General features: G+C 60.3%; 1 protein-coding gene across 2 annotated transcripts in view; it reads left to right on the top strand.

Annotated features, from left to right (window-relative positions):
• Positions 1 to 694: 694 nt before the first annotated feature.
• The window catches only part of LOC122373440 (dual specificity protein kinase CLK2-like), a 40,594-nt gene continuing 13,411 nt past the window's right edge, over positions 695 to 27,877 (top strand). Inside the window, exons 1-3 of one of the 2 annotated variants that reach the window (XM_043351508.1) lie at positions 695 to 3,099; positions 15,435 to 15,585; positions 27,416 to 27,494. In XM_043351508.1, the coding sequence (XP_043207443.1) occupies positions 2,252 to 3,099; positions 15,435 to 15,585; positions 27,416 to 27,494 (1,078 nt within the window). In that variant the 5' untranslated portion in view covers positions 695 to 2,251. Of the gene's footprint in view, positions 3,100 to 15,434; positions 15,586 to 23,957; positions 26,639 to 27,415; positions 27,495 to 27,877 lie in introns of those variants that run through there. The other variant, XM_043351507.1, reaches the window with a different exon arrangement.

Below are 27,877 nucleotides of genomic sequence, written 5' to 3'. Positions count from 1 at the left end.
CTGTACGGAGTTATTGGTAAAAAAAAAAACCTTTGGTGACCTTTGATGACGTCATATGACCTTACAGCTGCCCAACATCAAAACAGACCTCAAGGTAGTGAAGGTTGATCGTATATGAAGTCATGTATGGTATATGGGGCCATTCCGACCCGTTTTAGTGGTAAAAACAGGGAGTTGATTTTTCCCCCATTGACTTATAATGGGGAGGTCGCGAAATTGACCTGACCTTAGGTCACCGACATCAAAATTCCGAGATAAACAAATTGTAGCTACTAATGACCTAATAACATCCTGCGACTTTCAAAGGCCTCCGACATCTACTGTAGCTCTGGCACGGTGACAAAGTTGCAAAAAAGTGACTTGAGGTTGGGTCATTCAAAGTGACCTGGTGACCTGACCTTCAAAGTTAGGAGGTTCAAACTTGCACACCATGTGTAAAATTGATGAGAGAATAGTCATACCAAATTTCGCGGCGCTACGCGCCGCGGTTTTCCCGCTATCCGCGAAAAACCTCAGGGGGGGGGGCGGATATCCGCCCCCCCCCCATCGGTGCGCGGGTTAAAGTTTTCATTTTTTAACAACTTGATGAAAAAAAGAAATTGACATTGGAAACAAATAACTAACACTTCATCCGGTCACTTTTCAAACGGCAATACAGTTAAACCTTTCAATTCAATATCTTCCGTTTCATACCTTGAGAGCCACTTCCGTGTAGTAAATTACCGGACGGCGAGTTGAATCAAACAGTTCAAAATCAAGAGCGATGGTGATAACTGCATACTGCGGTATTAACTTAATTCATAAATCAAATAAAGCAGAAAATAAGCCTGTTACGACGCGGTATCCAAATCCTAACTTGTTTTGTCGTCCTGATAAACGGTCATCGACCGGTCAACGCTCGGCTGCGTATAAATAGACATAAAGCAGATTCCGTGACGTTTCATCTTTTTTTCTAGAACAATCGGTCCTGGCCATCTGACCAAGGCGCGGCTATAATCCTTTTGCCACAGCCGTCCGGCGCTTGTGTCATCCATGGACTCGGGTCCAGTCGTCTAAATCAACCACATGGCAACTCGGACTGCCCAACCCAGTAATTCCGAGACGACTGGTGAGAACGGAGTCCACAGACTCCACTGGCCTCATCGCTCCTCGTCATCGAACAAAGCGCAGTCGGAGTCGTCAGCCCCCTGTGACAAACAGGCTGTTTACGCCAGATGGTCCCGACAGCAGGGTGACGGAGGTGTCCCCAGTGAAGGAGACTGGAGGGAGAGCCGACAGGGGAGTCGGCAGGAATGGCCGGACTAGAGTCAAGCCAAGAGTCAAGCTGCACAACGGTAGAAGCTCGCAAACGGCCGTCCCTATCCGAGACGGCACAAGAACGGGACACAAAACCTGGCTGCCGATAATCACGCGCCTTTATCCGGTGTGTGCACTTCCTGCTAAAGAACCTCGACGTAAAGCGCACAGCTGCAACACATCAGCCGTGCGGCAAGGTCGCCGCCGCCTATCGTGCGTCAAAGAACTGAAAGCGTCACCGGTAAAAACCTCGCCGTCTACACAACATTGCCAAACGGGCGTGGACGTCTCACACGATGCATGAGCTAACGTGCATCACATCCGCCTTCGAGACAAGTCGAGAATAACGGGAAAGACCCGCGCAAGTCCTGGTCCTGCCCATGTGAATATTCTTCCGATCATCCGCCCTGACGTTCATACACGTGGCTGAGTCATCCCCGTCTCCCCATGTTGCACCACGTCGGGCCACGTGATCGTCACACGCGTCATCTCCAAGACGCGACACGCCATCTGGGTCGTGCGGTGACACGCGCCCCGGGGCTGCGCCACGCGCCCTGCGCCGCCCCCACGCACAGGTGCACGTGTGCGGGCCCTTTGTGCCCCGTTCGCGGTGCGCGGCGCAGCCGGCGGCCGTTGTCCCCAGCTATCGTTGCGTCACGGACTAACGGAAGCGGCCGCGGGGTGGCGGCGGCGGCGGCGGCGGCGGAGCGGCGGCGACGGCCGGTCAGTCCGCCGGCGAGGCGAGCCCAGTGCGGACGTTCTAGTCCGGCTCCGGAGCCGCGCGCCGCCGACTGCTGCTGACGGTGCCGCTGCCCCCCAACGGAGACAGCGTGACTGCCAGCACCACTGCCGTGTGTCGGACACCTACTGTCACTGCCCAGCAGCGCCTGCCTGTCGCTGTCTACTGCCTGTGCTGCCTTTCAGCACCAGACTGCCCGCACCAGAAACGAGGAACATGACGATCTCTCAGATCCAGAGGAGCGCCGTGGGGTGCCGCGCGCCGGCCAAGCGCTCCCAGCTCGAGACTGACGGACGGCTGGCCAAGCCTCCCAGCTGCGCGGTCGTCTTCAAGACCACCGCGCCGCATGAGACGGGCCGGTCTCCGCTCAGCCTGAACATGCTGTCGCGTTCGTCGGACGAGTCGAAGCACTCGTACCTGACGCGCGCTTCTCCACTGCCAGTGAAGACCGCTGTTGAGTTGGCCAACTGCCGGCTCAGCAAGAAGGGCCAGTGTGGCCTGGAATCGTGTTTCTGCCAGGGATCGCGCCGTGTGGACAACAACGCCCTGAAGGCGCAGTGGCTCGCTGCGCCGACGCCCACCGGTGGACTCTCCAACTCCAACAACAAGAGCAACTTCAGCCGCAGCAACTCGGGTTACGGCTCGCTGCGTTCGCGCAGTGACGCCGACTGCGGCCTCCGCATCCTCGGAGTCAAGTCCGAGTACGGCATCCGCGACCCGGCCAGCAAGTCGTCCACCGCGTCCACGGCCTCCTCCTCCAAGTCAAAGGAGTCGTGCGGCTCGGACGTCTCGCTCGGATCGGTCGAGTCATCGCGCTCGCCCCGCGATCAGATGTGGACCACCAGCAAAATCTGGAAGGATGCCTGGGATATCAGTCCCGTGAAGGATCACTGGAAGGATTCCATCACTTCATGGCGCAACAGCGCGCTCTACTCGTGGCGCAAAGAGTCGGACGCTGATGACATCTGGAAGAAGCCCAAGGCGACTCCGAAGCCGACCGTGGCCCCCGGCCCGCCCAAGTCCTTCACGGTGACTGCACGCACCCTGCAGAACAACTGCGACCGGTGAGTACCGCCATTCTTCTCTGTCTCTCTTTTCTCTCCTGTATGTGATGGTCATGTCTTCCTCATGATGCTTCACAGCGGGTGGAGCCTCGGTAGTGTCTCTCGCGGGGCGGAGCCTGGTGTGATCTGACAATTGTTGATTTGTGTGTCATTTTTCTCGGGAGACGTTTACGAGTCCATTGGCGGTAATGACTGGTCCCTGTCTCTCTGACGAGGTCCATTAGTGATTCGCGTGGACAGTGAACCGCGGGGTGCGAGCCGTGGAGGCGGCGGCCCTCTCTGGGTGTGTCATTATCCCACGAGGTGTCAGTCACTATCTGGTGGAGTGACTCACCCGGACCACATCGCGTGGTACAAACTACAAACACAGCCGGCCATCCAATCCCTACCTCAGCCGTGCGAAACGGTGACCTCCCGACCCGGCCGGCAGCCGTCGTTTTGTCCCTGTCGCGTGGATGACGGGCCAGTTGCGGCCGGGGTGCGGCGCAATGCGCTGTGGCCCTGTCCTCCCCACGAAGGCCACTAGGAAGCAGAATGGCCGCCTCCGCCACCGCCATCGTCCCACTCATGGCGTGTTGGCAGGCGCTAAATATGACGGTCCAGCACGCTCCTGTGCGCTCCAATGGGACCACTGGACCACGCGTCGTGGACCACGGACCAAGGTCTTACTATAGAGCCGTCGGACCACGAACCACTGGGCCACGAACCGGCAGGAGCTGGCAGATATGACCGAGCGGTGGTCCTGGACCAGCTATCTGTCCGTGGGAGTTTAATAGCGCCCCCGCTGAGTTGTTTTGAGCCGGCCGAAGCCACAGCGGCCGAAGCTCATGAGTGGGGCGTCACTCTCGGCCAGAGGGTGGGAGTTACGGGGCTGCACTCTCAGCGGTCTACCCTCGCTGTCGGCCGACCACGCGCTCCGGTAAAAACAGGCGTGTTTGCCCACACCCGGAGAGGGGCCGCTCGCCGCAGCCGGCGCGGCGGGCCGACCGGGCGGGGCAGGAGTGTACCGTGGTGGTCGCCGCCGCCATTGTGAAACGCGGCATTGGTACAGTGTGACATACTGGCGTTTGGTGCCACACATTGCTTCATGCGTTGCAGCAAGTAGCTCTTTTTTCATGGTTCATAAGAGAGCTTTCCACTCTCCATTTTAGTAGCTGTCGTTGGTATCGTTTACTATTGTTCTTTTTTTTGTAGTTCTTTCGCGATATAACGTACGATGCGTATCTATGCTGTTTAAACACCCCAAGGCACACGAAAGATTAAAGATAGATGTGCTATCCAACTCCGCCGCTCTAGGATCTTCCGGGCATAAATCTCCGCTATCCAAACCCTCAGAGCTAAAAATGACTTCCAGGACCGCCCCGAAATAAATGGCCTCTGTGCGTTCGGCCCCATTACGGCCGCGTCATTGATCTCTAAGCTAGACGTGCCACACTTCTCTGCGCACGCACACGTGTGAGAAAGTGGCCAGACCGGGCGGCGGAGCGCGTAAGCAAGAGACGTCCACCGTTAGTTCATGGGACTGAGCGCCCTGTCGCCCCATTCTAGGTCACGGCGCTGACCGGAGGAGCCCGGCGCCGACTAATCTCGGCTCCCAGGTGCACGGCCTGTCGCCGGTCTCTCGCCAGGCCGAGCACGGACTCGTTCTGACGTGTATTATCGCAGATGGCCATCGCTAATGCCCGGCCGGGCCGTTCTCAGCCGCTCCCGCGGTGGTCGTTACAAGCGCTGACCGATGGCGGTATAATTTGCCGCTTCGCTCGCCACTGAACGGGTGTAACCGGCCACCTATAACTGAGCGGGGCCCTGATGGGAGCTGCTCCCAGCCCTCTGCAGGGGCTGATCTCCCACAGCTTACACACGCTGTGTGGGCTGATTGGTGCACTTCTGAGACCTGCGACCGCCCGCGGTGGTAGATGAGACATTTCGCTATCTTATCGCTCCAATTAACTGTGATGATGCATTGCATTAGGCGCCCGGTTGGATCCTATTGCTGCTGCAGTAGTTTTCCGTGTCATTGCACCAATTACGGCCGGTAACCTTGGCTGCCGGAGCTACCTCGCCACTCAGCCGCGACAATCGGCAGCGCCCGGCCAGCGGAGGAGACCGGTCCGCTCGGAGGGCAGAGTACCGGAGCAGATAGGCAGAGCGGGAACGGCCGGCCGGCACGGAAAACACCTCACATGCCAACCGACACACCCTATCATGCAGCTGTTGCCGGGCTGGGAGCCGACGGCAGCGGGTGGGTGCTGAGAATCGCGGCAAATATGTCCTGATGCCGGCTCGGACGCAGCCTTGAGGGCGCTCGGCTCGCACGCCACGGTCTGTCTCGGGGCGGCTGTCCGGGGAACAGTCCGCCCCCCGCCCAATTAGGCCGGCCCGGGATGATCGAGAGTCCCCACCGCCGAGCGACTGCCTCGGGGAGCCAGCTGTTCTCACACACCATTATGGAAAACAGATTAGCATTTTGGACGCTGTTTAGCGCTAGCGGTAGAGGCGGTACTGCGACAGAGAGCCTCGTTCTATTTACTCTCTAATTTGTTCATTAGATGTGCATTTCCATACAGTATTCATTACTCTATGTCGCAACATCTCCGGCGCGTGCGGTGGAACGGTGCGTGTGCGTAGGTCATATATCGTCCCGACTCCTCCCTAGCCGCGGCTGTCGCCTACGCACATCAGAAACTCTCGAGAATTGACGGCTGGCCGCGCGTGGCTCCGCCGGAGACACGTGGCTACTACGCAAAGGGGCAGCGGCCGAAACGGAGGCGCGTGGGCCCCGCGGCGGCTCCGTCGGCGGAGGGGTTGGAGGGGGGGTCGGGGGTCACTGCCATCGTCGATCGTCGGCTGCCGCGAAAGAATGTGGACGACACTTATGACCACTGCAATATCCGGCTACCGTCTGAAGCCTCTCTCTCTCTCTCTCTCTCTCTCTCTCTCTCTCTCTCTCTCTCTCTCTCTCTCTCTCTCTCTCTCTCTCTCTCTCTCTCTCCCTCTCCCTCTCCCTCTCCCTCTCCCTCTCCCTCTCCCTCTCCCTCTCCCTCTCCCTCTCCCTCTCCCTCTCCCTCTCCCTCTCCCTCCCCCTCTCCCCTCCCTCTACTGTCCTTGTGACCATCCAGTGACGGTTCTTCTGCGCCCTCCATCTTTCTTTCTCTGAATTGAACTCACGAGTGACCGTGACACCGGCTGAGTAAAAGCGGATCGGCACCTCTGATCTCTACCCCTCTAAATATGCTCACTGGCGCCGGCTGGCCGCTGGTATTTCGGTAGTCTGGTAATTTGTCTGTCTTTGCCGTCTTTGAGACGGCATGTAAACGGACAGTCCGCCGCACGGGTGTGTAGATAGCAAAGTAAAGTTAAACGAAGGTGAGTAGATAAGGTTCGCAGGTATTTGAACATCTCTCAGCAAACATGATAATTGTAAAGTGGCTTGAATCGCTCCCTCGCTCCTCGACAGCACCTCGCAGAGCCGTGACTTCCCGTTTTACTGCGGCCGTGATTGAGTGTGACTCTGACCGTGACGCCTGGCGTGACTGACCGTGACGTCATGATTCGGCTGATTGCCGGTTCCGTCATCTCACTCCAATCAATCAGCGTCACTGACGATATGTCGTTGGCGCTGATAGCCCGTCTGCGTCACTGCCGGGTTCGCGAAAACATACAACCAGCGACCGGCACACTGGGCGGTTTGTCCAGGACAAACTCCAACTTACGCAACTGGTCGAAGGCCGGTCCAGACATCGTAACTTCACTCGAGTCGGGAGCCGGTCGATTTCTCGGGAATGTCGCCTGCTCGCTCGGCTGACCCGGTTCGCTTGGCTACTCTCATCGCGGTACTATCGGTGGTGAGATGTTACCGATGAAATCGAGCCGGACCAATAGTGGTGAGAGGCCCCATCTCGGTGATAATCTTCTTCAGAAGCCGTCTGGGAGCCGTTAGGTAGGAAGGTAGCCTACGAGGTGTCCGCTGTATCTCTGACGGACATCTCGGCTCGGCGGCGCGGCTAACCTCCCCTCACCTCTCCTCGAGGCAGGCTCCGGCGGCCACGGCCGAGTCGCGCGTCCTTCAGAGCGGGCTTTATGGACAATGCGGGGCTGCGTCGCCGCGTCTGTGTGGCCCTGACTGGTCGCGCCGCGCCAGCTCGCTGGAGGACGCTCCGCCGCCTCCGCCGCTGTCGCTGTCCGTATGTACACGTGCCTGTTTTGTACCGTCGGAGACCCACAGAGAATCACTGGCTAGGCCCAGGACTCTGTATTTTGAAGCAGGCTGCACCTATATGCATTGCTTGCTTTGCTATACCTATGGTGTTACAGGATCCTGTCTGTCGGCGCTGTTAGTCGGTCCCTGCTGCGGCTACAGCATAATGATGACAATGACAGCCAGACGATCAGACGGGGAGGGGCTGGTTCGGTTTTCCTGTTCATGTCACCTGACGGTCGCCGCACCCCGCTGTCACCCGTCGTCTGCCGTCGAAGGCTGCAAACGTCAGCTGAACCGAATCGTAAACAGAGAGACCTCCTCTCTCGGGCGAGCATCTCTCAAGGGACCGCCGCGCCCCGCCCCGTCGTAAACAGAGCAGCGCTTCAACTGTAAGTCCGTGGCCGATGACAGCCACTCATCACAGCCCCAGCCGCCGCCGCCGGTCGCGGCAGAACGGGAGCAAACACTCGACCGGGTCGGCTTCCGGGCGGCCGGCGGGCACGCCCGCTCGTCTCGGACACGCCTGTCGCGGATCAGACGGAGGGTCGGCACGCCCGCCGCGCCCATTACTGATTCAAGGCTGGTCCGTCTGTCAGCACCGCTTCGGTACCGGGAGTCCCGCCTTGATCGGGTGCTGACTGCTGACTGACCATTGATGATCCCTGCAGTCTGCACGTTAGAGATTCCGGTATAACTACCTGAGAGTCTGTCTTGCTGCGGCATCACAAAGACCACTGTGGGCTAACAAGTGGGGAGAATGGAGCGGTTCATTGCTGAGCCGGATTCTCCACGGTCCTTGTTACGACGAAAGCCGACACCATCAGACGGGGTTGGGTTAGACCGGGCACTGGCCGGGGTCATTGTTTTGGCGGCGGGCGCGGGCCAGGTGGCTCCCAGACAAGGGTACTGGCACCCGGTGGCTCCCACATACCACCCAGCTGCCTCCGCGGCCCCTGGGCCCCGCCAGCAGGGAGGGAGCCGGACCTTGAACCGCAGACCGGCCGGTCGTGGTGTCGGGTGAGCACCACGAGGCGCGGAATTCGGCCCCGACCAGGGGTCAGTCAGATCAGCTACCCCAGCAGTCGGAGCCGGCGCCACTGAGGTCAACTTCCGGCGGTGTCAGATGGGTTGTTGATGAGGATGGGTTCATGGGGGTCGTTCAACAAGTTCCAAGCTCAGATTGGTTTTCAACTCGCCTTTAGTTTACCATATGCCTACCAACTACGCCGCTCCGTCTTTACTGACAGTTTTTACGTCGTATGATGTCGCTGATACGGAGACAAAGAAATCCCAGCACGTGATTCCGTAGTTGTTCATGCATCAGATACACATAGACAAAGGAATGAATAATCACTAATCAGCTACAATCATATAGGTTAGCCTGCTCACCCTATGACACCAACGATCAGCCTCGAATCGTCACCGTCCGTGAATTTATCGTAGACTCGTTGATACGGTTGTGCGCGTGTGAAGTGGGCACGTAATTGTTTTTTTCTGTTTAATAATAAGTTTAATGGTCAGATAATTAACCCTTGTTATATAAACGAACTCGTAAGATAAATATAACTCATTATAATGCCTCGTATATTAGTGGCTTCGGTCGCTGAACCAGACCTGTTTCTAATACATACATGTCAAATCACAAATTCTCTATATCCGGTCGAGAGACGATTTTGATTCGGAATGACTGGATTATAAACCACATCAAAACTGAACTTCCACTACCATAAGACGGAAACTAGATTCATTAAAAGAGCAATACGATCTGTCATCCTCAATCAATCAGGAACTGGTTTGGCCCATAGAGGAATTTTCCCATCCGTTTAGCAAAGTCAGGGACCGAAGAGATGTTCGAGCTGCAGAAATCAGCAGAAACGTTGACCTTCACGTCTAAACCCAGTCGACAATTGACGTAATGGCGGGCCACCGCGCTGGAAGCTTTACGGTACAGTCTACATACAGGCGTTCGACAGCACTGCCATCTATTGGAAGAAACGTAGCAATGTAAAATTTTATGTTTGCAGTTGCCAATATATTGTTGCCAATGCTTTGTTTTGGGCGATCGTTACCGTGCAAAAAAATTGTTTTGTGATAGCCGTCGGCTAATTATCCTTTGAAGTTCTTTCATGAGGTGAAACACACCCGATGCGAAAAACAAAAACGTTTTGACGTAGGGTGTACGTTGAGGTTGAAGTCATTAATTTACCATTGAGCCATGGGACATCCGCCCAACTGACGCAAAAGTACCTTACCGAGGCACTTCGGACAGTTCATTGACAGAGCAGGACTCATGGGACGGGCGTAGTACCTAATTAAAAGTACCCTCCGCCCTTGAATTGGCCGACTGTCGGCGCCATAAGCAGACGACGAATGTGACATTGGTATGCCGTAGTCGGCCGACTTCAGTCGCCGGTGTGGGCAAAGAACCCGTTAGAGATTTTTATAATTCCAGTGGTGACACAGCCCTCCATGTCAGGGTCGATGCGACGGCCGGTCCCTCCACCCTTCTCCGGCTGTCCACTAATCACTGTCCTTTTTTTACCGTCGGAAACTGCCCTCCATAGCTCAGTCCCACCTTTCTCTCACCATAAGTCTCGTCCGTCTCACGGCGGCTGGCCGTAGCAACAGTCAGGGCGGGGCAGTCGGCCACCTGGCTAGACAAAAAGTCAATCCTTATACGCCGCTGGTGGCCCGTCGGCACGAAACAGTCGCGATCGGGGGTGGAGAAATCGGCGACACTCAGCGACAGTCCTTTGGTCGGCTGACCCAGAGAGCGAACTGTCGCTTCCCCGACATCCACAGTCACTGCGGCCAGCCTCTAAATGCCGCAGCGCACGTCGATCTCACCAAAGATCAGCGGCGATCTCACTTCAGATCAGCAGAGAGCGAGACGACCAATCACACATCAAAGGACGGCCGCGACGGGACGATCGAACTTTCAGTTGCCGCCTCAAACTATGAATAAATTGACGAATCGTTGAATGTTGTTCCCAGTGGTGGGGGTGAGGAGATTTCTTACCTGCCCTCGCCATACTTTGTGCCTCTATTAAGCCAAATCCCTGGCTAGGATTGGCTAGTGACTGCTTCTAACGCCACTGGCCATCTAGGAAACTTCTTCTGACACACTGTTTATCCTTTCGTCCGGCGACAGTCAGCAGCCCGCGGCTGAGAACCGTTCGACGAGCTGACGCCCCCAGCGCGTGCGGGCGCCGCCCCTGCCGATGGCCACGCGTGCCGCCGCCGGCAGGAACCTCCCTCTTCCGCCGCGACACCGCCCATTCCGCACGGCACGCGACTGTGCCCGGTCCGCACGGCTGGCCCGGTGGGGCCTGGCTCATTGTCGACTCATGACTCGGTGTCCCACTCCTGATATGGGCATGCGTCGGGACATCCTACACAGTGCACATCGATGGCTGTTCGCTGTCCCAAGTCCACCAGCCACGATTTGACAGTCGGCGGCGACCGCAAGTTACCTGCTGTCCCTGACCCGTGTTGGCCCCGGGACGCCGTTTTAAATCTCAGCCCGCGTCCCACTGCAGTGTCCTGCCGAGGTCGTGGTCCGCCTGTCACACCGGCAGCGTCCCGGCGCCGGTGGCCATCCTACCCAGCACCGGGCCGCTCATGATTGAGTTATGGTCGCGGTGAGCCGCGGACGGGTGCAGGGACCGGTCGACGGCCTTGACTGCAACTGGTCGCGGCGGCGGGCGACTGCCGCCCGAACCCGGACCCAGCCGCGACTAACGCGGAACAGACGCTGAACCCGGGGTCTCAGCCCGTCTGAACCAGCGCTGGGCCTTGTCTGGGCGGTGCAGGTGAACAGGCTGAACCGATATGGGTATTGTGTCTGAACCGGGGCTCAACTTGTCTGAAGCGATGCTCAGCAAGGGCATGGCGGACGAGTGATGAACAATTCTCTCTGAGAACCTGCCTGTAGTCGCTGGAGATCTGATCCTGCTGCAGTAAGCAGAAGGTCCGTGCTGCCCGATGATGCGATCATACATGCCACGTGGCGCCGCTCGGCCCCGCCGCTGATGTCGGAGGGGCCGGCATGGCGACTGGTTGGCGCCGACGTCTGCAGAACGACGGCGTCTCTCTCGTCGGGTATCTCCGTCTCTGCTGCTGGGACGGCTGGACCCACAGCGGTGGTCACAGACATCTGACGAAACTACCTGACATAAAAGAGTCCCAAACACTACCTGTCAACAGCCTGCTACCAACCTGCCGCCCATGCGGGCGTCAGACCGCCAAAGTGCGCCCCACGCCGCCGCGACGCCCAGCGCACGGACCGCCGTGTGATTCAGTCTCCAGTCGCCAAGGCCGCGCTGCCGCCCGCGTCGCCAACGCTTTGTAGCCGACAACTGGACAGCCTTGGCGCCTGCTCTATTGCACCGTTAGTCACCCACGCTATTTGTCTGCATTGCACGACAGGACACCGTCAATATCGACTTAATATGGAGAGCATATAATGCAAATTTGGGCCGGCGGAGGCCAGATTTTCAGTCCGCTAGTCTAACAGTGTTGAGGTGCGGCTGAAATCGCCTCGCACCGTTGAGCTAGAGCCACGCAGTCCGGTTTTGCGGGTCTCTGTCCGAGTCGGCGGCAGCTGGTCCGTATTTGAGCGCTCCCGCCGCCCATCTGCTCTGACCTGGCTCTGACAAAGGACCCGCACTGCTGCGGTTCGTCGCCCGCGGCGGAGGTGCGCTCACCGACTGATACGCTCTGACATTTAATCCTCACGGGCGACGTCGTAGTGTCCTGGTTGTCACCTCTCGTGTGCAAGGAATCGGTCAGGTGGCTAGCAACCCTCGGGAGTTACATCAGCTCGGCGGCTCAGCGCGGACTGAGCACAGGCTCAGCAGCGGCTCAGCGGCTCGGTTCAGCAGCCACGCGATCAGCGCTGGCCCTCTGCGGTCGTCCCTGCCACGTGAGCGCGCCCTATATCAGCGGGCCACCGCTCAGCGGCCAGCGTCGGTCATGGAGAGCTTTGTTTGCCCGGCTGCACCCGCGCCTGTCAGCCGATCGGAGCATGATACTCGTTGACTTTGTGTCTCAGTCTGCAGCCGTGAGGTGCACCCGTCAACAGTGTTTCTGCTGAGACATAGGACAGTCCGTCAGCCCTCACGGGGTTCGTCACGAACAAGCCCTGTGGAGCAGCCATCACCCATCATGACACGTGTTTATAGTTCCGGAAGAAGGGTTCGTCACCGCGTGAGCGCTGGATGTTAATCTCTCGGACAGTGTTTATATCCGACGTGGACGCTCGTTAATTAGTGTCTCACGCTCCTTTCGAGGAAACATTACATCTCCGCGCTGCGACCATGGGGTGTTCCATTTCCGACGGACGGAAGCAGCGATTTTCCAGTGCGAGGCGGCAGTGCGCAGCTCCTGATAGTGAACCTAGATCCCCCTCCCCGCCCCGCCGCTGTCGTCGCCTCGGTGTCGTGTCAGGATGTGGTGACCGCCGGGACAGTCCAGGCCGTCGACTGTGCAGTCTGTGTCTCGGTGTCGACCAGTGACATGGTGTCGCTGCCGCTGCTCTGCTGTCTATCGTGTCCGCATCTCTCCCAGCGCGTCTCGCCCATCCTGCTCGGTATCACTTCCATCGCAGTGGAAGCCAGGTGAGGGATCACTAGCCGGTGGGTTTCCCACGTAGGTAATCTGCTCTACCATTCAGTGGCTGCCCCGACGTCGGCCGTTCTTTCCGAGTGAGTGAGTAAGCCAACGGGGCCGGTTTGGAGCCTCCTCAGTGCCGTTCAGCGGAATGCACGAATTACTGCAGTTCGTGTATGTGGCTGACTCTTGCGACCATGGCCATTTCCGGTGCCCGGCGGCTGGTGCGACTCAGCGGACGTTTTGCGGGCTGATTCACTGCCCCGAGGGACACCAGCGACCGGACTGGTGATCAGTGATCTGTGACTGGTGGCCATTGGCTGGTGACTGGTGATCGGTGACCGTTTACCGGTACCTCGTGGTGAAGGGACGGAGCTTTGTCCAGTATCCGACCGGTCTTACCCCTCCGATCCTTAACTGAGTCAGCCTGAACCCATCGGCCCGAACCGCAGCCTGCGGTCACCCGACTGTCGGGAAAACGGTGACGGTGTGCCTGGGACCGCTGACTTCAGGCGACAGAGCGGAGGGTGGCCGAGGGGCGGCACATAGTTGCACGACTCCCCCGACGCGTGTGGCTGTCCGATCACCGAGAACTGACGCCACTTCTCTGAACTTCACCTCGAGATAAAGCCGAGCTGTGACGAATCAAGCGCTAAACCCTGACGGTATCTGACTGCCATCTGGGAACCACTGTGAGCGATACGTCTCGGTGGTGACTTATCTCGGCGATCTGGAGAGCATTTACACACACGTGCCGTGCCGAGGGGCACGGGCTGCGAATACATCACACAGTAACCGGCCACCGGCCGTCGCGTCATCGGGGCTGGGACTCTCCGCAGTTACTCAGCTGCTCGTGACCCCTATAATATCGACAGAAAATGGTGCATGAGTGTGCACCGTTCATATGATGGAGGTTACGAAACGGTTAATGATAATCTACTAGCCCGTTGAAGATTAGCTTAAATCCCCATCAGATTATAACGGCATGATTTCTATATCTAATTTTAGTTGACCGCACGGTTACAGGTGCAGCACGATGCCCTAGAAGGTGTCTGTTGAGCAAGAGAACAAAGGAGCAGAGTAGCCCATGAGCTGAGGTCCTGACCTTTCGATATCACGGATCAGCTCAATTATCGTGTGATCGTGGCGCTGTGGCATTGTAAGGTGTCCCCACCGCACAGTTTCGTGCCAGTGACATTTTCTCGTGCCCCATTATTGCTGCAGCATTCCTCCCGAGCGGTGGGCGATGACAGTCCGACTCATGGAGGACGGCGCCGCCGACCGATTTGTGTCAAAGTCAAGGTGTGTGTGTTGGTCGGCGCTGCCGGGTCCGGCTGCAGCTATGGGTTGCAGACGCCGCGCCAATATTGGTGTCAAGGCCGCACCGGACCGGGCGGCGGCGGGCAGGTGCCGGCTCACCGCGATATACCGCCCTCCTGGCCGGGGGCGGGGGCCGGCGCGACCGGCACGCTGCTGCCCTCCAGCCTTGGGCACTTAGCCAGAGGTTAGGTCACTCGGCGGCCTCTCGGTCCCCCTGCACAGCGGTGACTTTCCCTGCGGCCCCACCTCCTCGCGCGGGCGGCAGGTCGGGGACAGTGCCTCTCTCAGAGCACCACGACCGGTCGACCTCACGAGCGGCCGCATTTGGTCGGGACGAGCCGACGCTCCCCACCGTCCGCGTCGCCAAGCTCGCCTGCCCAGCTCGCCTCCCCGTCCGCGAGCTGTTTAATTCGGGACCGAACCACCCGGTGTGGGACGATTACGTCGGGCGAATCCCCGGCGGCGGACCGCCAAATCGAAGGTCGCCCGTCCGCTTCCGGTCTCGCTTCCGCGCCGCTCGGTCACCCCCGGCTTCCACCGTGTCTCCCTCTACACCTGCCGCTATTCTGTCTCTCACGTCCATCCGCCCGGGAGCGGTCGGCGGCCCGGCCCGGCCCTGTGTCCGGCTGATGACCGACGGTCAGTGTCGCCGTCCGCTGCCAGCGGGGCTGATCTCCGCCTTTGTCGCCGGCCGTGACGGGGCGTTCTGAGGGTCCGACGCCACCAGGGTGTATGACCTGGGCCGTGGGGAGGCAGGCCGGTTCAGCGCCGCCCCTGCCGTGCAGAGCGGGCCTGCCCGGGCGGTTCCACGGGAGGGAGGAAGCGCGGGGGCGGGGTGAAGGTCGGTGTCCGCTGCCCGGGGCGGCGCGGACAGAACGACGCACTTGTATCAGCACCTGCCGGACGGCTGAGGGTCAGCCGGCGTGCTGGTCAGCTGTACCCACACTTGTACCGCCGGCTGTGTTCTGTTTGTGTAATTAGCGTGACCCCGGGCTGGAGGTGGGCGTGGGACGCACTCTGTTGTGACCAGGGGGCAGTCATGGTCGTGCCGTCTGACGACAGGCTACCAGAGGTCACCCATAAGGTCACCCACAGGTCATCAGAGGTCACATCCGTGACCCGGGGCTCAAACCATGCGTGTGAGCTGCGTGCCAGTGCGATGTTGGAGCCGACTGCGACTGACCTCGCTCCTTCTTCTCTCCAGTGCCGAGCGCTACGAGCGCTACGCCAGCGGCGAGAAGCGTCAAGCGCTGCGCTCCGGCCGTCGTCGCCACTCGTCGAGCCCCAGCTCGAGCTCGCGTCGGCACCGACCCAAGCTGAACCGACGCGCCAAGGGCGACAGCTATGATAGCCAGGTGAGTGCCGCGCCCGCCGCGGCAGTGTGTGAGATCCGTGAGAGAAGGGAGCGAAGGATGCGTGAGAGAGTTTGCGTTTGTATGTTAGCGTGTGCATGCCGCGATGGGATGAGTGCGGTGATGGATGACAAACAGATAAACTTACACCGCACTTCGCTCTCAAAACACGCAGTCGTTTGTTTATACCAAGCGGCTGGGTGTGATGAGTCACTTTAAAGTAGCGACCTTGGCGCAGTTCCTCGCTCCAGTCTGGCCTTGAGGCGCTTACTCCGGCCGACTACCGGGTCATGTGCGCCGGTCACGCTCGCTGACGTCGGATGACGCCCGCTGACGGCCCATGACGCCTGCTGACTCTGAATGACGGCGGGTGACGCCCGCTGACGCTGGATGACGCCGTATGACACCCGCTGACGGCCGATGACGGCGACTCCCACCCCAACTGTCATGTGCTGGGATGACTCAGTACGGCCGCGGGGGTCGCTGCCCCTGTGGCGCCGGGCGGTGCTGCTCGCTCGGCCGTGCCGGGCTATGGTCGGAACTGGCTCTCTGTGCTGCCGTGTGACTGACCTCTGTGGCCGGTCTGCTCGGGCGCCGCGGGGGTGATGACTAACCCTCTCAGCCGGCGGCGGCGGCGCTGACGGGGCCGAGCCATGACAGGAAAGGACTGGTCAGAAGACCACCGCCTTCCGGTGGCCCTCCGGCCACCCTGCCGGCGCTGAGCCGTCTCAGGGCGGTCGGACCGTGCCGGTCGAGTGGTCTGTTTATCTCTGTACGTCGGCTCTCAGCACGACCCGGGCTGCGGACGGCGGCGGCGGTACTGTTTGCTTTGATGTGAGCGAGTGGCCCAGCGCCTGCACTTCGTATGCGTGCCGCACTGTGCGAATGTGAGTACGTCTGCGTGCGTTCTGCATGATTTGTGAATGCCTGTCTTTGTGCTGCCGCCTTGCAAGCGCTCGCACGGTGCATACTGCCCAGTGCACGCACAGCGTGTCATGTCAGCAATTTTTACGACCGCAAGTCCGCTTAGCGCCGGTGGCGTGAGCCGATCGGCCGGATACCGGACAGGTTTGGAACTGCACCTCCTGTCCGCTTCATAAGGAGGACAGGGACCACCAGACACCTAGCCATGACTCAGACCGACTCGCAGAGTTGACTCACACCGTCTCCGGGCGCGACTCCGCCCAGGAAGATCGAGCCAGCTGCGTTCGACTAATAATGGCCAAGACCAAACAGGGCCGAGCGGCAGCCAGCCTTGAGAGCCGCACCGCTCCGCCGGCTGCTGAGCTCATCGGCATTGTTCTCACGTACAGCTGACTGGCCAGCCGAGCGGCTCTCGAGCGGCCGTCGGGGAGCCAGAGACGCACATGTTCGCACCTCCGCGGGCGGCCGAGCACACCTGAATATATAGATCAGTGACATGCAGCCCATCGAAATGAGCCGCAGGAGAGCCGTGAAGCTGTCACCCTTCCTGACACGTGTCACACCCGAGCGGGTGTCGATTCCGACTGATATTTACACACCTGGCCTTATAAGGCGCGCCAGCCGTTGGGAGTCGGGCAGAAGGCGACGCCGGAAAAGTATGCGCGTCGCGGGCGTGTCTGGCGTGCCGAGCCTTATCCTTCAACGGCTGGCGCGGCGTCTCACCCGTTCGCGGCTCCGAGTGACCAGTGTGGGCGTGCTGACCACGGACGCCGAGTTTAAACCGCCAGCCGCTAACGGCTGGTCCTGGGACGCTGACCAGGTGCACCGGGCGCCGGACAGCGTCCTCCGCTCACCCACTCCGGGGACGATGAACGGCGCCGGAACTCCGGGACAAAGCGAACCCAGACGAGCGGACCGACGAGTTTTTCTCCCTCCAGGAATGACAGCACCACGGAGCGGGGTGGAATTCCATTCCGGGGTCAACCATCCTCCCATGACACATGGAGAGTTCCATGACCTTTCTCAAGCCTTTCTGGAGCAAATAACGAACAGCCCATCGACATCGACGCTCCGCCGGTAACGTCGGAAACTGCAGCTTCCCGTCGTTGTGGTCAGATGGCGCCAGAAGTATCGTCGGTTTCGACGGCCGGCGGCGGTGATGGGGAGGGTTGGCAGCGGTCCCGGCCGAGCTAATTTTACAGCGAGCGGTGACGGAGTGTTGCCCCGCTCGGTCAGTAACGGCTATCCGAGCCGTCCCCGCCGTGACCCGAGCGACAGACGGTGATCCTCACAATGCGCCGACCGTCTCGTCGCTCTCGACGATTCTACTCGACACAATGAAGCCGCGTTTCCTGCCGTCACGGCTGTGTACCCGGGGAGAGCCGTGATAGCGGCACGTGTCGCCGCTCGCCGCACAGTCGGCAGTTCGCACGTGCGGTGGGTAACCGGGGCAGGCGGTCGCACGTCCGCGGTCAGTCCGATGCACGGTTCACTCTGTGAAGGCGGTCAGAGGGCCGCTCCCGCGGCTGTATGGACCTGTAGCGTGAGCCAGGCTCGGTGTGCCTCAGTTCGGGGAGGATCACACCGCCTGGGGACCTGTTGCAGAGATTAATGACCCGTTGAGGAAGTGGTGCCCTCCCACGGCCGTGCCAGAAGGTCATCAGTCACCGGTGGTTGACCGGGAACGGCGCCCCTCTCTGCCGGTCCTGCGCAGCGTTCTGCCCGTGACCTGAGGCCCGGCTATGTGACCGGCCACTGCGGGCTGAGTGGTGGCCTCTCAGTGACGAGGGCAGGGTCAGGTGAGCTGCACAGTCCCTCCTGCAAGCCGTCCCACGCCGCTGGCTATATCCAGTAGGGTGTTTCATTACACTATGGTAAAATAATGTTGGTTCAAAACTCAGCCATATCGACTTTGCCCCAACTCTACCCGTAAAACTGAATCGATTGATACGCTTGAAACCCAAATTTAAGTATATTTAGGGGTCGCACACTTTTGTCACCAAAAGTCGTTACACAGAGAAGGGGGCACATCCTTCCTTGGTGCGCTTGGGCAGCGCCTTCCGGTTGAGTTCCACGACTCGCAGGCCATCGTTGTTAGGGCCCTGCCGCCCTCAATAGACCGTTGCAGAGCCCTCAGATGCCAGCATAGCCCCCGCAGCCTGGTTATGTTGGGGCCCTCAGAGGCCGTCGCTGGGCCGCCTGAAGCCAAATGGGCCCTCAGACTTGAGTTGGGTCTAGGGCCGTCACGAGGGCCCTCAGAGACCGTCGTAGAGACCCTCAGGGGCCAGTGGGGCCCCTGGAGTCCTGTGGGACCCTCAGCGGTCGTCATGAGGGCCCTTAGTGGTCGTTATAGGGCCCCAGGGGACAGAGTTCGTCGTGAGAACCACAGAGATCATCGTAAGGGCCCTCAGAGGCCGTCATAGGGGCCCTCAGAGGCCAGCGTGGCCCCTAGAGTCTCTGTGGGACCCTCAGCGGTCGTCACGAGGGCCCTTAGTGGCCGTTGTAGGGCCCCAGGGGACAAAGCCCTCAGGTGGGAGCCCTCAGAGATCGTCATAAAAGGGCCCTCTGAGGCCGTCGTGGGGGCCCTCAGATGCCGTGTGGAGCACTAAACGCGGCTCGGGACACTTCTAGCCGGTGTGGAGGCCCCGACTAGCATGGGGCGCTCCTGACCATAAATAGACACCCCGGATGATTCCACATCAGTGTTCGTTTCCCGATCACTGGTTTTCAGGAGAAAATGTATCGGATGGTGCGACGGGCCCCTTGTATGGATTTTGGGGGTGCAAAAAAGATATGTTTGCACCCCCATGTTTTTCGATGGGGGTGCAGCTGCACCCCCTGCACCCCCTATTCCGCCGCCACTGCCTGGCTTTTTCAACCAAATCAGTTCGCAGGAAGACTACTCATGTTACGGCCAGAAACAAAATCAGAGATGAAAAGTCGCAGAAATGTGCGACCTCTAAACATCATCAGAATGAAGTGAAATTTTACACAGAAACTTGTGAGCAGATGACATTTGAGGGGATCATCGATATGACTCGCAATATGGCACTTTGAAAATGTGAAACACCCTAATATCCAGTCTGCACGCAAGGTCGCGACGGCCGCCGGCCGGTACTTTGACGAGCGTCGATTAATTTAGCTTTGCCAGCGGATCAGAGTGACACACAGAGCCGGACTAAGTCTGCTTGATTGGGGCCGTTTCGGCGCCGCTGCTACGCCGCCGTGTTATCACTGTAATCGGCGCCATGACGGGCTCAGCTCAGCGCTGCCGAGGTACATACAGACATCAGACGGGGCTGGAGCCGGGCTCAGAGCCGAGCCGCAGGAGCCGCTCAAGGCTGCAGTCGGCCCGACGGCACGGTAGCACGCCCTTAAAAGGCACCCCATCGCTGGAACTGAGGCGGGGCCGCCGACAGAAAACTCTGCAAACCGGCACGAAATGCCCGAAGACGGGCGGCCGCCCGATTTGGGTGCTGGGCCGGCCTGGCACGGCGGTGGCGCATATCGCTGCCAGCTGAGGTGGCCGGCCGGCGGCGGGCGGCGGTCAGTCCCGCGCCGGCTCAGCGCAGCTATCTGCCGGCCGGCGGCGGCGGGCACTGCACCGTGCACGGCGACCGCTCCCTCCGCCTGCTCCACCCGCCGCCGCAGATCTGGTTAGCCTTGGTTTTTTGGTCGTGCCGGTCGGGTCCACCATCTATCTGATGCGACTGCTCCTCGGTGACTGGCACGGTGGCGCTGCCGCCCTGACTGGTCGGACCAGCTCGATATGTTGTCTTTGAACTGCTGAAACGTGTCTCGCCCTGTTCCGCCCCACTCCGGCACGACCAGCCCCGACCAAACTCCTCGACAGCTGGCCGCTCCTCACCTGCCCCGTCTCAAATCTCCCGACCGGTGAGGGAGACGGCAGGTGCTCCAGACTAGCCGGCCCGGCCACCGACACTGCGCCCGGCGAACAAAGAGCCTGCCATCTTCCTGAAATCGCCCACCACCTGCAGCTCAGCCCGGCTGAGGGTGAGGGCCGAGGGCGAGGGGTGCCGGCAGGCCGGGACGGATGCCGGACGAGCCGGCACACCCAGCCAACCGTCCCCTCCGTCCCCACCACCGCGGCACGGCCGCTCCAGTCGGTCCAGGTCGGCCCCAGTCACTCTGGCCTTGGCAGCGAGCCGACACCGGTAAACCCTTCAACACGCTCCAGCTCCGGTCGGCTCAGGAAATGTTCGGACCGATTGTTATGTGGTCCGTTATTTGGGCAGAAATATTCCGGCTCTGGGCCCAGTAGCGAAGCCAGCTAATCTCCGGAGCCGTCTCCTTGTTGTACAGGCACATACTGAGAGAAGGCGTGAGCTGGGGACAACTCACAGCTTAACAAGAGAGTTAGAGAGGGAGAGAGAGAAGCTCAGGGTCACACAGGCGGAAAGAAGGAGAAAAGAAACGATAGCTCCCGCCACCAAGGAAGGTACGGATGACGCACTCTACAGGACGTTAACGTCTACCCCCTGCCGAGTGGACACGCAGCCTGCCATCTAAATTCTGCACTACAAGGCCGGAGAAATCCACACGCGCATCGAGTCGCACCTTTCTCCTGCGCAGCGCGGCTCGCCTTTGGTGGCTTTTGTTACCGCCGGCGCAGCGCGCAGTGCCTCATCCCCAATCTCTCTCTGCATCGGCCACGTCTAGAGAGCCTCGTGAATCCTCGCCGCTATGCATGTCCTGCGCTCTGGGCCATTGTGTAACGCCGAGACATACATTCTCCGCTGGCTTAGCTCCCCTTCTGACAGTGCCGCTGCTGCGCCTTTCGCGACCTACTCTGCGTACGCGCAATGAATCCTGCAACCGAGCAAGGCGGATAACACGGCTGACGCACACACGCGTCACATCTGGCGTTACTGGGGCAGCCTTCGACCTTCTGGAATCTTCTAAAGTGCGTCAGCCCGCGCCTGTCAGGCGCCTGATACAACACTGACCCGTGCCGCCCGACTACTTACCGAAGCTTGCCGACGGACCACGTTCCACCGCACCCACTCGGCTCACCATTCTGTTTTCGCATGAGCAGGAGTCCGTGACATTGGCGGCTGGTGCACGCACGGACGGACACGGACGGTTGAACCGACGGACGGACGGACGGACAGACGGATGGACAGACGGACGGACGGACGGACGGACGGACAGACAGACGACGGACGGACGGACGGACACGGAGGGATGATGGGCACACGGACGGACGGACGGACGGACGGACGGACGCACGGACGGAAGGCGGACAGACAGACAGACGAACAGTGGAGAGACGGACTCACAGACGAACCTACATGCAGACAAGCAGACGGACTGGACCAGAAATTATAAAGCCGACCGTTGTGCGATCGGTGACGTCACTGTCAGAGACCCGCCCTTGATCCTCCTCGGAACCGTAATCAAGGTCCGATCGGGGGCCGTGCGCCGCGCGCCCATCGCGTAATGACAGCGGCTCGTGCGCGGACCGGCGCGGGCCATGTGCCGAACATGGCAGCGAACGCTCCGACCGGCCGATTTGCATACCTTATTGAGACCTCTGACGAGGGTGTGGCGACCAGCGTTTGATGCATCGTTAGGGCATCTGCTCGAGATAAACGGTACGTAATTGAGGGTCATGTCTGAGAAATTCAGCTGTATTCCGCTGACGGACGTGGCGCATGTCGGCCCTGATGAGGCGATCTTATCCAGGGCGAGACGGGGCAGTGGTCATGCCAGGCAGATGATTCGCGTGACATAACATGCCAGTCTATTCATCACGCCTACGCGGGGTCTGAGAGCAATGACTGACGCAGAGGACTTGAGTGCTGTGCGGTTTATGAGCTGCAGCGGCAGTCACGGGTTGTCACATTGCACATTGCCCCGCTGACGAATTTGCCGGCAGCACGTCTGGGATCAGTTCCGGCGCGCAGAAGTCCGCCGCTCTGACTCATCTCCAGACGCGCGTGTGGGTCACAGCAGAGGCACGTGTGGTGACCGAGATCGAGCTGCGTGCGTCACTGCCGACCGGTCCTCCGCCCCCGCCCCCGCCCGAGCACCGGTGCACGCACACACGCGCGAGTGTACGTGTGGGAGGGGTCGGCGACCGACCGCGACCTGGATGGGTTGCCGCCGCTGCGCCGCCGCCGCCGCCGCCTGCACCTGTGCGCCGCCGTGCGACACGCGCGCACTTAGCGGAACGACAGGGTTGAACAACCCGCAGCTGGTTTGGAGACGGAGCGGCTTAGTTTAATGGCGTTCGCTCGCTGGAAAAATGCGCTGAGTTTGGCCGACTGAGCTTGCTTTCGCCCGCCTGCGACTGAATAAACGATTTGCGGCTGTGACTCGAGAGCTGCCGCCTGCCGTCAGACCACAGAGCCGTGAGTTATTATCGGGACGAAACTGAAAGGCAAACAAGCTCATATGCATAAAACTTCGGCACGTGGTTCGACTAATTGATCACGTCTCGGCGCGAGTGTCCAGCGCCATACAGAAAAACCGTCAAGGCTGCCAGCGACCCAGTTTCCCGTGTTGACAAACCTTGACGGTGCCAAGGTCCGTCTTAAGTCCACTTCCCGGCTGCGAAGGTGCGCCGTTTCCCCGGCGCATCGGGCCTAATATGGCAGCGCACGGCTGCGGCGGCGGCGGCAGCGGGGACCGATCGGTCACGAGCCGACCCCATCAGCGGACGAGCCATGCCGTCGCCTCTCTCCACAGCAGAAAAACAGCGCGACACCTGGACGCACTTCACACCGATGGCCGCGCGGCGTGTCACCGAGCGGTAGACCGATGGCCCGTCACCGCATGACCTCCTGTCGAGCGGCATGGAGACGCCGTCCTCGCCCTCACTGATGACCTCACTCTGTTACGGGGGCCGGGTCACCGGCGGCGGCGGCTGGCACGTGTATCCGACCCCGCCGCAGTGCGCCGGCGACTCTCTCTGAGCTGCCGGTGAGCGTTGCCAAAAATACCGCGCCACCGACCACCTGTCGGGGGGGATCAGAACGCAGTCTGTCGGTCGAGGCATCCCTCAATGGACGGAGATCAGGGGCGGCCCGGGCGGATGGATGACCTGATGGATGATCGGACGGGCTGGCCAGTGGCCGGTTATCACCTCCCGCGCCGCAGAAGGTATGCGCAGCTCGTGCCGCGCTATGCGGTCTCGCCACTGGGAGAGACCGTGGTATATTTAGCGCGCTCGGGAGGGCACCGGCCGCCGCCGGCTCGCGAGTCGCGTGCCCGCGGGGCAGACAGCCGGCGGCGGCGGGGCGGAGGTGATCAGCCAGTGGGCACCCAGGTGACCCGACCCGACCGGTCAGCACGGGTCACCGGGCTGGTGACTCGTACCTGACCGTCCAGCGCGCGCCAACGGACTGCCTGGTGTATTTGGAGTGAGTGAGTCAGCCGGGCGGCGGCGGCGGCGCCCTTCCAACTGGGGCGCCCACCGCTGGCACTCGGTCAACGCGGCCAAGAGCGGAGCGCGGCCGACGCCGCCAGAATCGCGTCGGTCTCGTCGACCGTGCGCCGGCAGTCGCCCTGCGAGGGCTGGCGCGCCTCTCTGGTGCCCTCCTGTGCGCGTCGAACGTCGGCCGGCCACTGACCGTCGCTCTATTTTGACCGTCGCTCGGTGCCAGCTCGCAGCTGTCCCTGTCGTCGCTGAGGTGTCGTTCGGTGCCACCAGTGTTTATCTTTGTGTCGGAGGTGTGGCTGCCGGTCGGCGGCGCTCGGTGGTGCCATGTCCAGTCGCTCGCGACGCGTGTATGGCCGCTCGCGGACCACGGCGCTCGGCGGCGCCATGGAAACCAGCAGTGGAGTGGCCACGCGGCGCGGCTCCGACGCCGTCGAGCCCTCTGGTGGAGTCATCAAGAGCGGTCTCAACCTGCTGCAACAGCTGACCTCGCGTGTCCGCGGCGTCTCCACCGCTGATGGCGAGGAGAAGACGTCGGCGCCGGCCGCAGCGCCTGCCTCCCGGTCCCGGGCAGAATTCCGCTCCGATGTCGCCTACCACCCGCTGGTGTACAAGTACGCCAAACTAGATCGTCTGGGTCTAGAATCCACCGGCAGCAAGCTCGCTCACTGGGAGGAGAAGTACAAGAAGCGTCAGGGTGATGAGGACGGCCGAGCGCCGGCTCCGGCGCAGCACCGCCACAGTGACAGGTACGGCTCGCCGGGCCGGCCGGCGGCCGACGGCGCCCGTCCGGAGCGCTCCTCCCACCACGGCCCTTACGATGGCCACGAGTCGCACGACCGACCCAGCTCCCGACATGGTCTCTGGGAGGAGGAGCGGCCCTCCTCGCGGCACGGACACCGCGAGCAAAAGTCCTCCCGACACGAACCGACGCGCACCACCGGCGGAGACAAGTCGCGCTGGTACGAGAATGCCGTTCACGAGCCTAAGATGCCCAGCTATCACGGATCGTACGCGGCGCCCTACGATACGGCCTGGCGGTACGGCGGCGGGTACAGTGGCCTGGGTGCGACCGACCTGCGCCCTGCCAACGGCACCCATCGACGACGTGACGATGAGGTTTCAACCACCAGCTCGGGCTCGGACCATCATCCGAGCTCCGGTGAGCGTCGTGGAGACCATGGCCACGATCGGCCGCTGCTCAGTGACCTGTACCCTCGCCTCGGGGGCGTCCGCTCCACCGAGTACAAGGGCTCGGACACCAGCCTCAGTGCTGCAGCACCCGAGGGCAAGCCGCCTCACCAGCCCAAGCTGGGCCGCTCCTCCAGCTGGAAGATCAGTGCCAAGGAGCTGGAGAAGGAGCCGTACCGCCGCTTCAGGAGCCGCTTCCTGACGCAGACGGTGCCAGAAGGACTGGACGATCGGCTGGCGCACGCCGAAGACCGGCCCAGTCCCGTGACTGCCAGCCCCAGACTGCGCCGCCGGCTGGTGGCTAACAGTCCTAGTTTGACGAGGCCAATTGAACCGGCGCCCGTCCAAAAATCCTCCTCGGGCTTCTTCGGCCGCAGGTCCTCCGCCACTGGAGAGAAGTTGACGCTCAAAGATCGGCTCTTTAGTCCATTTTCGTCCAAAAAGAAAGTAGAAGAGCCGGAAGTAAGCAAGACCGTGGATGCTTTGAAGAGAGTGGAAGAGCCGGCAGTTGTTAAAGAAAGTAAGGACCTTGAAGAAGTGAAAGTGGAAGAGCCGAAGAAGGAGGCGGTCGCTGAAGCTGCACCCGCTGAGGAGGTGTGTGCAGCTGCCGCAAAGGAAACTGAATCAAAGATGAGCATTTCACCTGATGATGATGACGAAGAAATCCCTATTCTCATTCCTAGTGACGAAAAGATAGAAGATATATGTGAAAATAAGATTGAAATGTTGAAACTGACTGAATCAAAAGAAACGGCGACTGATAAAGTGCTCAACGAACTAAAAATTGACGAAGAGATCGATCTCAAGAAACTTCAGGACGAGCTTGACAAAGAAGAAAAGCAGAAAGCAGCGGTGGATGACCAAAAGAAACTGGCAGAGATGGAAAGTCTAAAGGCCGCTGAAGAAGAGCAGCGAATGCGTGAGAAGGAGGAACGGAAGCGGAAGGTGCTGCGGTCACGACCGCAGCCGTTCGGACCGGCCGTGGACCCCGCCTCGGCGCTTCTCTCCACCGGGGCGCCGGGTCTGGTACCGAGCTACAGCCACGGCTGTCTGCTGACCCGCGACCCGGTCACCCATCTGCCCATCGACCCTCTGACCGGGCTGCCGCTGGACCTCGACGTGAAGCCGGTGCTGACTGAACCCAACAATAACGAGCTGCTGGGCTCGCGACGCGCCGAGTTCAACACCCGTCACCCGATGCTCGGTCTGCAGAAGTCGGCCTCGGCGATTATCCGACCCGCAGCCACCGAATTGGGTACAGGTGTCGGCGCGCGCACCCGCTTACACGACTACGACCCCACGTTCAGCGTGTACTCGCGACTCGACTCTGCCAGGCGCACGCCCCGTGCCTCGGGCGGCGGCTCGATGACCCGCGCTGACCCAGCTCTGACCGGCTCCAGCTCCAAACTGGACGATGTCTACTTCGGCTCAGCCTCCGCGCGACGCTACAAGAGGATCCGGGAGGAGGCCAAGACTCGATCTATGAACCCGATCCGACGGGGCGACACGCACACCAGACTCGCCGAGGCTGCCGCCAAGGTAGAACCGTGGCTTCTGTAGCTGGCAGCCTGCCCCGAGTGCCCCGTCAGTTGTGCGTTGGCGTGTGCTTGTGTGGGTGGTCTTCTCACATCGGTTTGTCTGGGTGCCAGGTAGTTGGCTTGAGCGTAACGCCGGTAGCTGGCAAAGCGAGAGGTAGCGCGCAGAGCATGTGGGGAGCTCGGGGCATGGCACTGAGTGCGTGCCACGCAGCCGCCAGCCGGCTGCTTCCGAGCTGTGGCACGCGACCTGTGCGGGTACCACGAGCAGCCTGGCACACCGGCGTCACCGAACGCTGCAGGAAGACGGCAGCTGCTGAAAGATCCTCAGTTCCAGGGACTGGGTGTGACGCATCCAGTGACTAAAACCCCACCCCGTGACCTGACCCTGACGTGACACTGATCCGACTCGGTGATAGAACCAGAGACACCCCGGTTACCTGCAGCGAATGTCACGCCCTTGTGGCGCTCACATAACATTGCATGGACATGCAAAACATCAAGGAGCTTTGCACAAAAAGCGGTGTCATGCCGCCCGCGTAACGAATCGTGACGTTGAAAGAGACAACATTGGCCTATATTTCGTCAGTGGTGTTTATGAGTGTGTGCATACATTTGCAGCTAACCATGCTTGCATTGGGTTGAGTGGCAAATGCTGAATGAGTGAGGAGTGATGTTTTGAATGAGGCGTCAATTTGAGTGTCTTTTTCACATCGTTTCTGCCGTTCGTCCCCTCGGTATTGTCGCCTCCCCTAACATTCTTCCTCTCTCGTCTCGGCAGAACTCGCACGAGCCTTCGATCGAGGACGATGCCGACGGACATCTCATCTACAAGAACGGAGACGTGTTGCAGAACAGATGTGAGTGTCCGCCCTGCCCCGCCCGTTCCGTCCTGCTGGGCGGGTCAGATCACGTCCGTCGAGTGAGGGTGTGCTCAGGGAGGATGGCGTTGTCACGGCGGGCGCGGCGGGGAGGCCTAGCTCGACTCTGTCTGTCCGAGATGTGTCTATTGTCCGCATACAGTATGCCGAGAAGACGGCCTCATAAGGTAGACAGAGACCGAGTGCTGCTCCGGGTACGATGACTGTACTTATTCGTTCCCCGCCGGCTTAATTGGTACTCGTTCGGACCGACTTATGCGGGCAGTTTCTTTTCATTTGTCGTCTGGTTTATTTTAGACCGGTTCGTCATGCTGATAAAACAGCGCAGAGCCATAGATCATGGCATGTTTGACGTTATCTTT

This window comes from Amphibalanus amphitrite, unplaced genomic scaffold (assembly GCF_019059575.1).
Source record: "Amphibalanus amphitrite isolate SeventyFive unplaced genomic scaffold, NRLGWU_Aamphi_draft 001496F_arrow, whole genome shotgun sequence".
NCBI lineage: Eukaryota > Metazoa > Arthropoda > Thecostraca > Balanomorpha > Balanidae > Amphibalanus > Amphibalanus amphitrite.
Note: the sequence above shows the minus strand (reverse complement) of the source record. Positions and strands in the feature narration are given on the sequence as shown.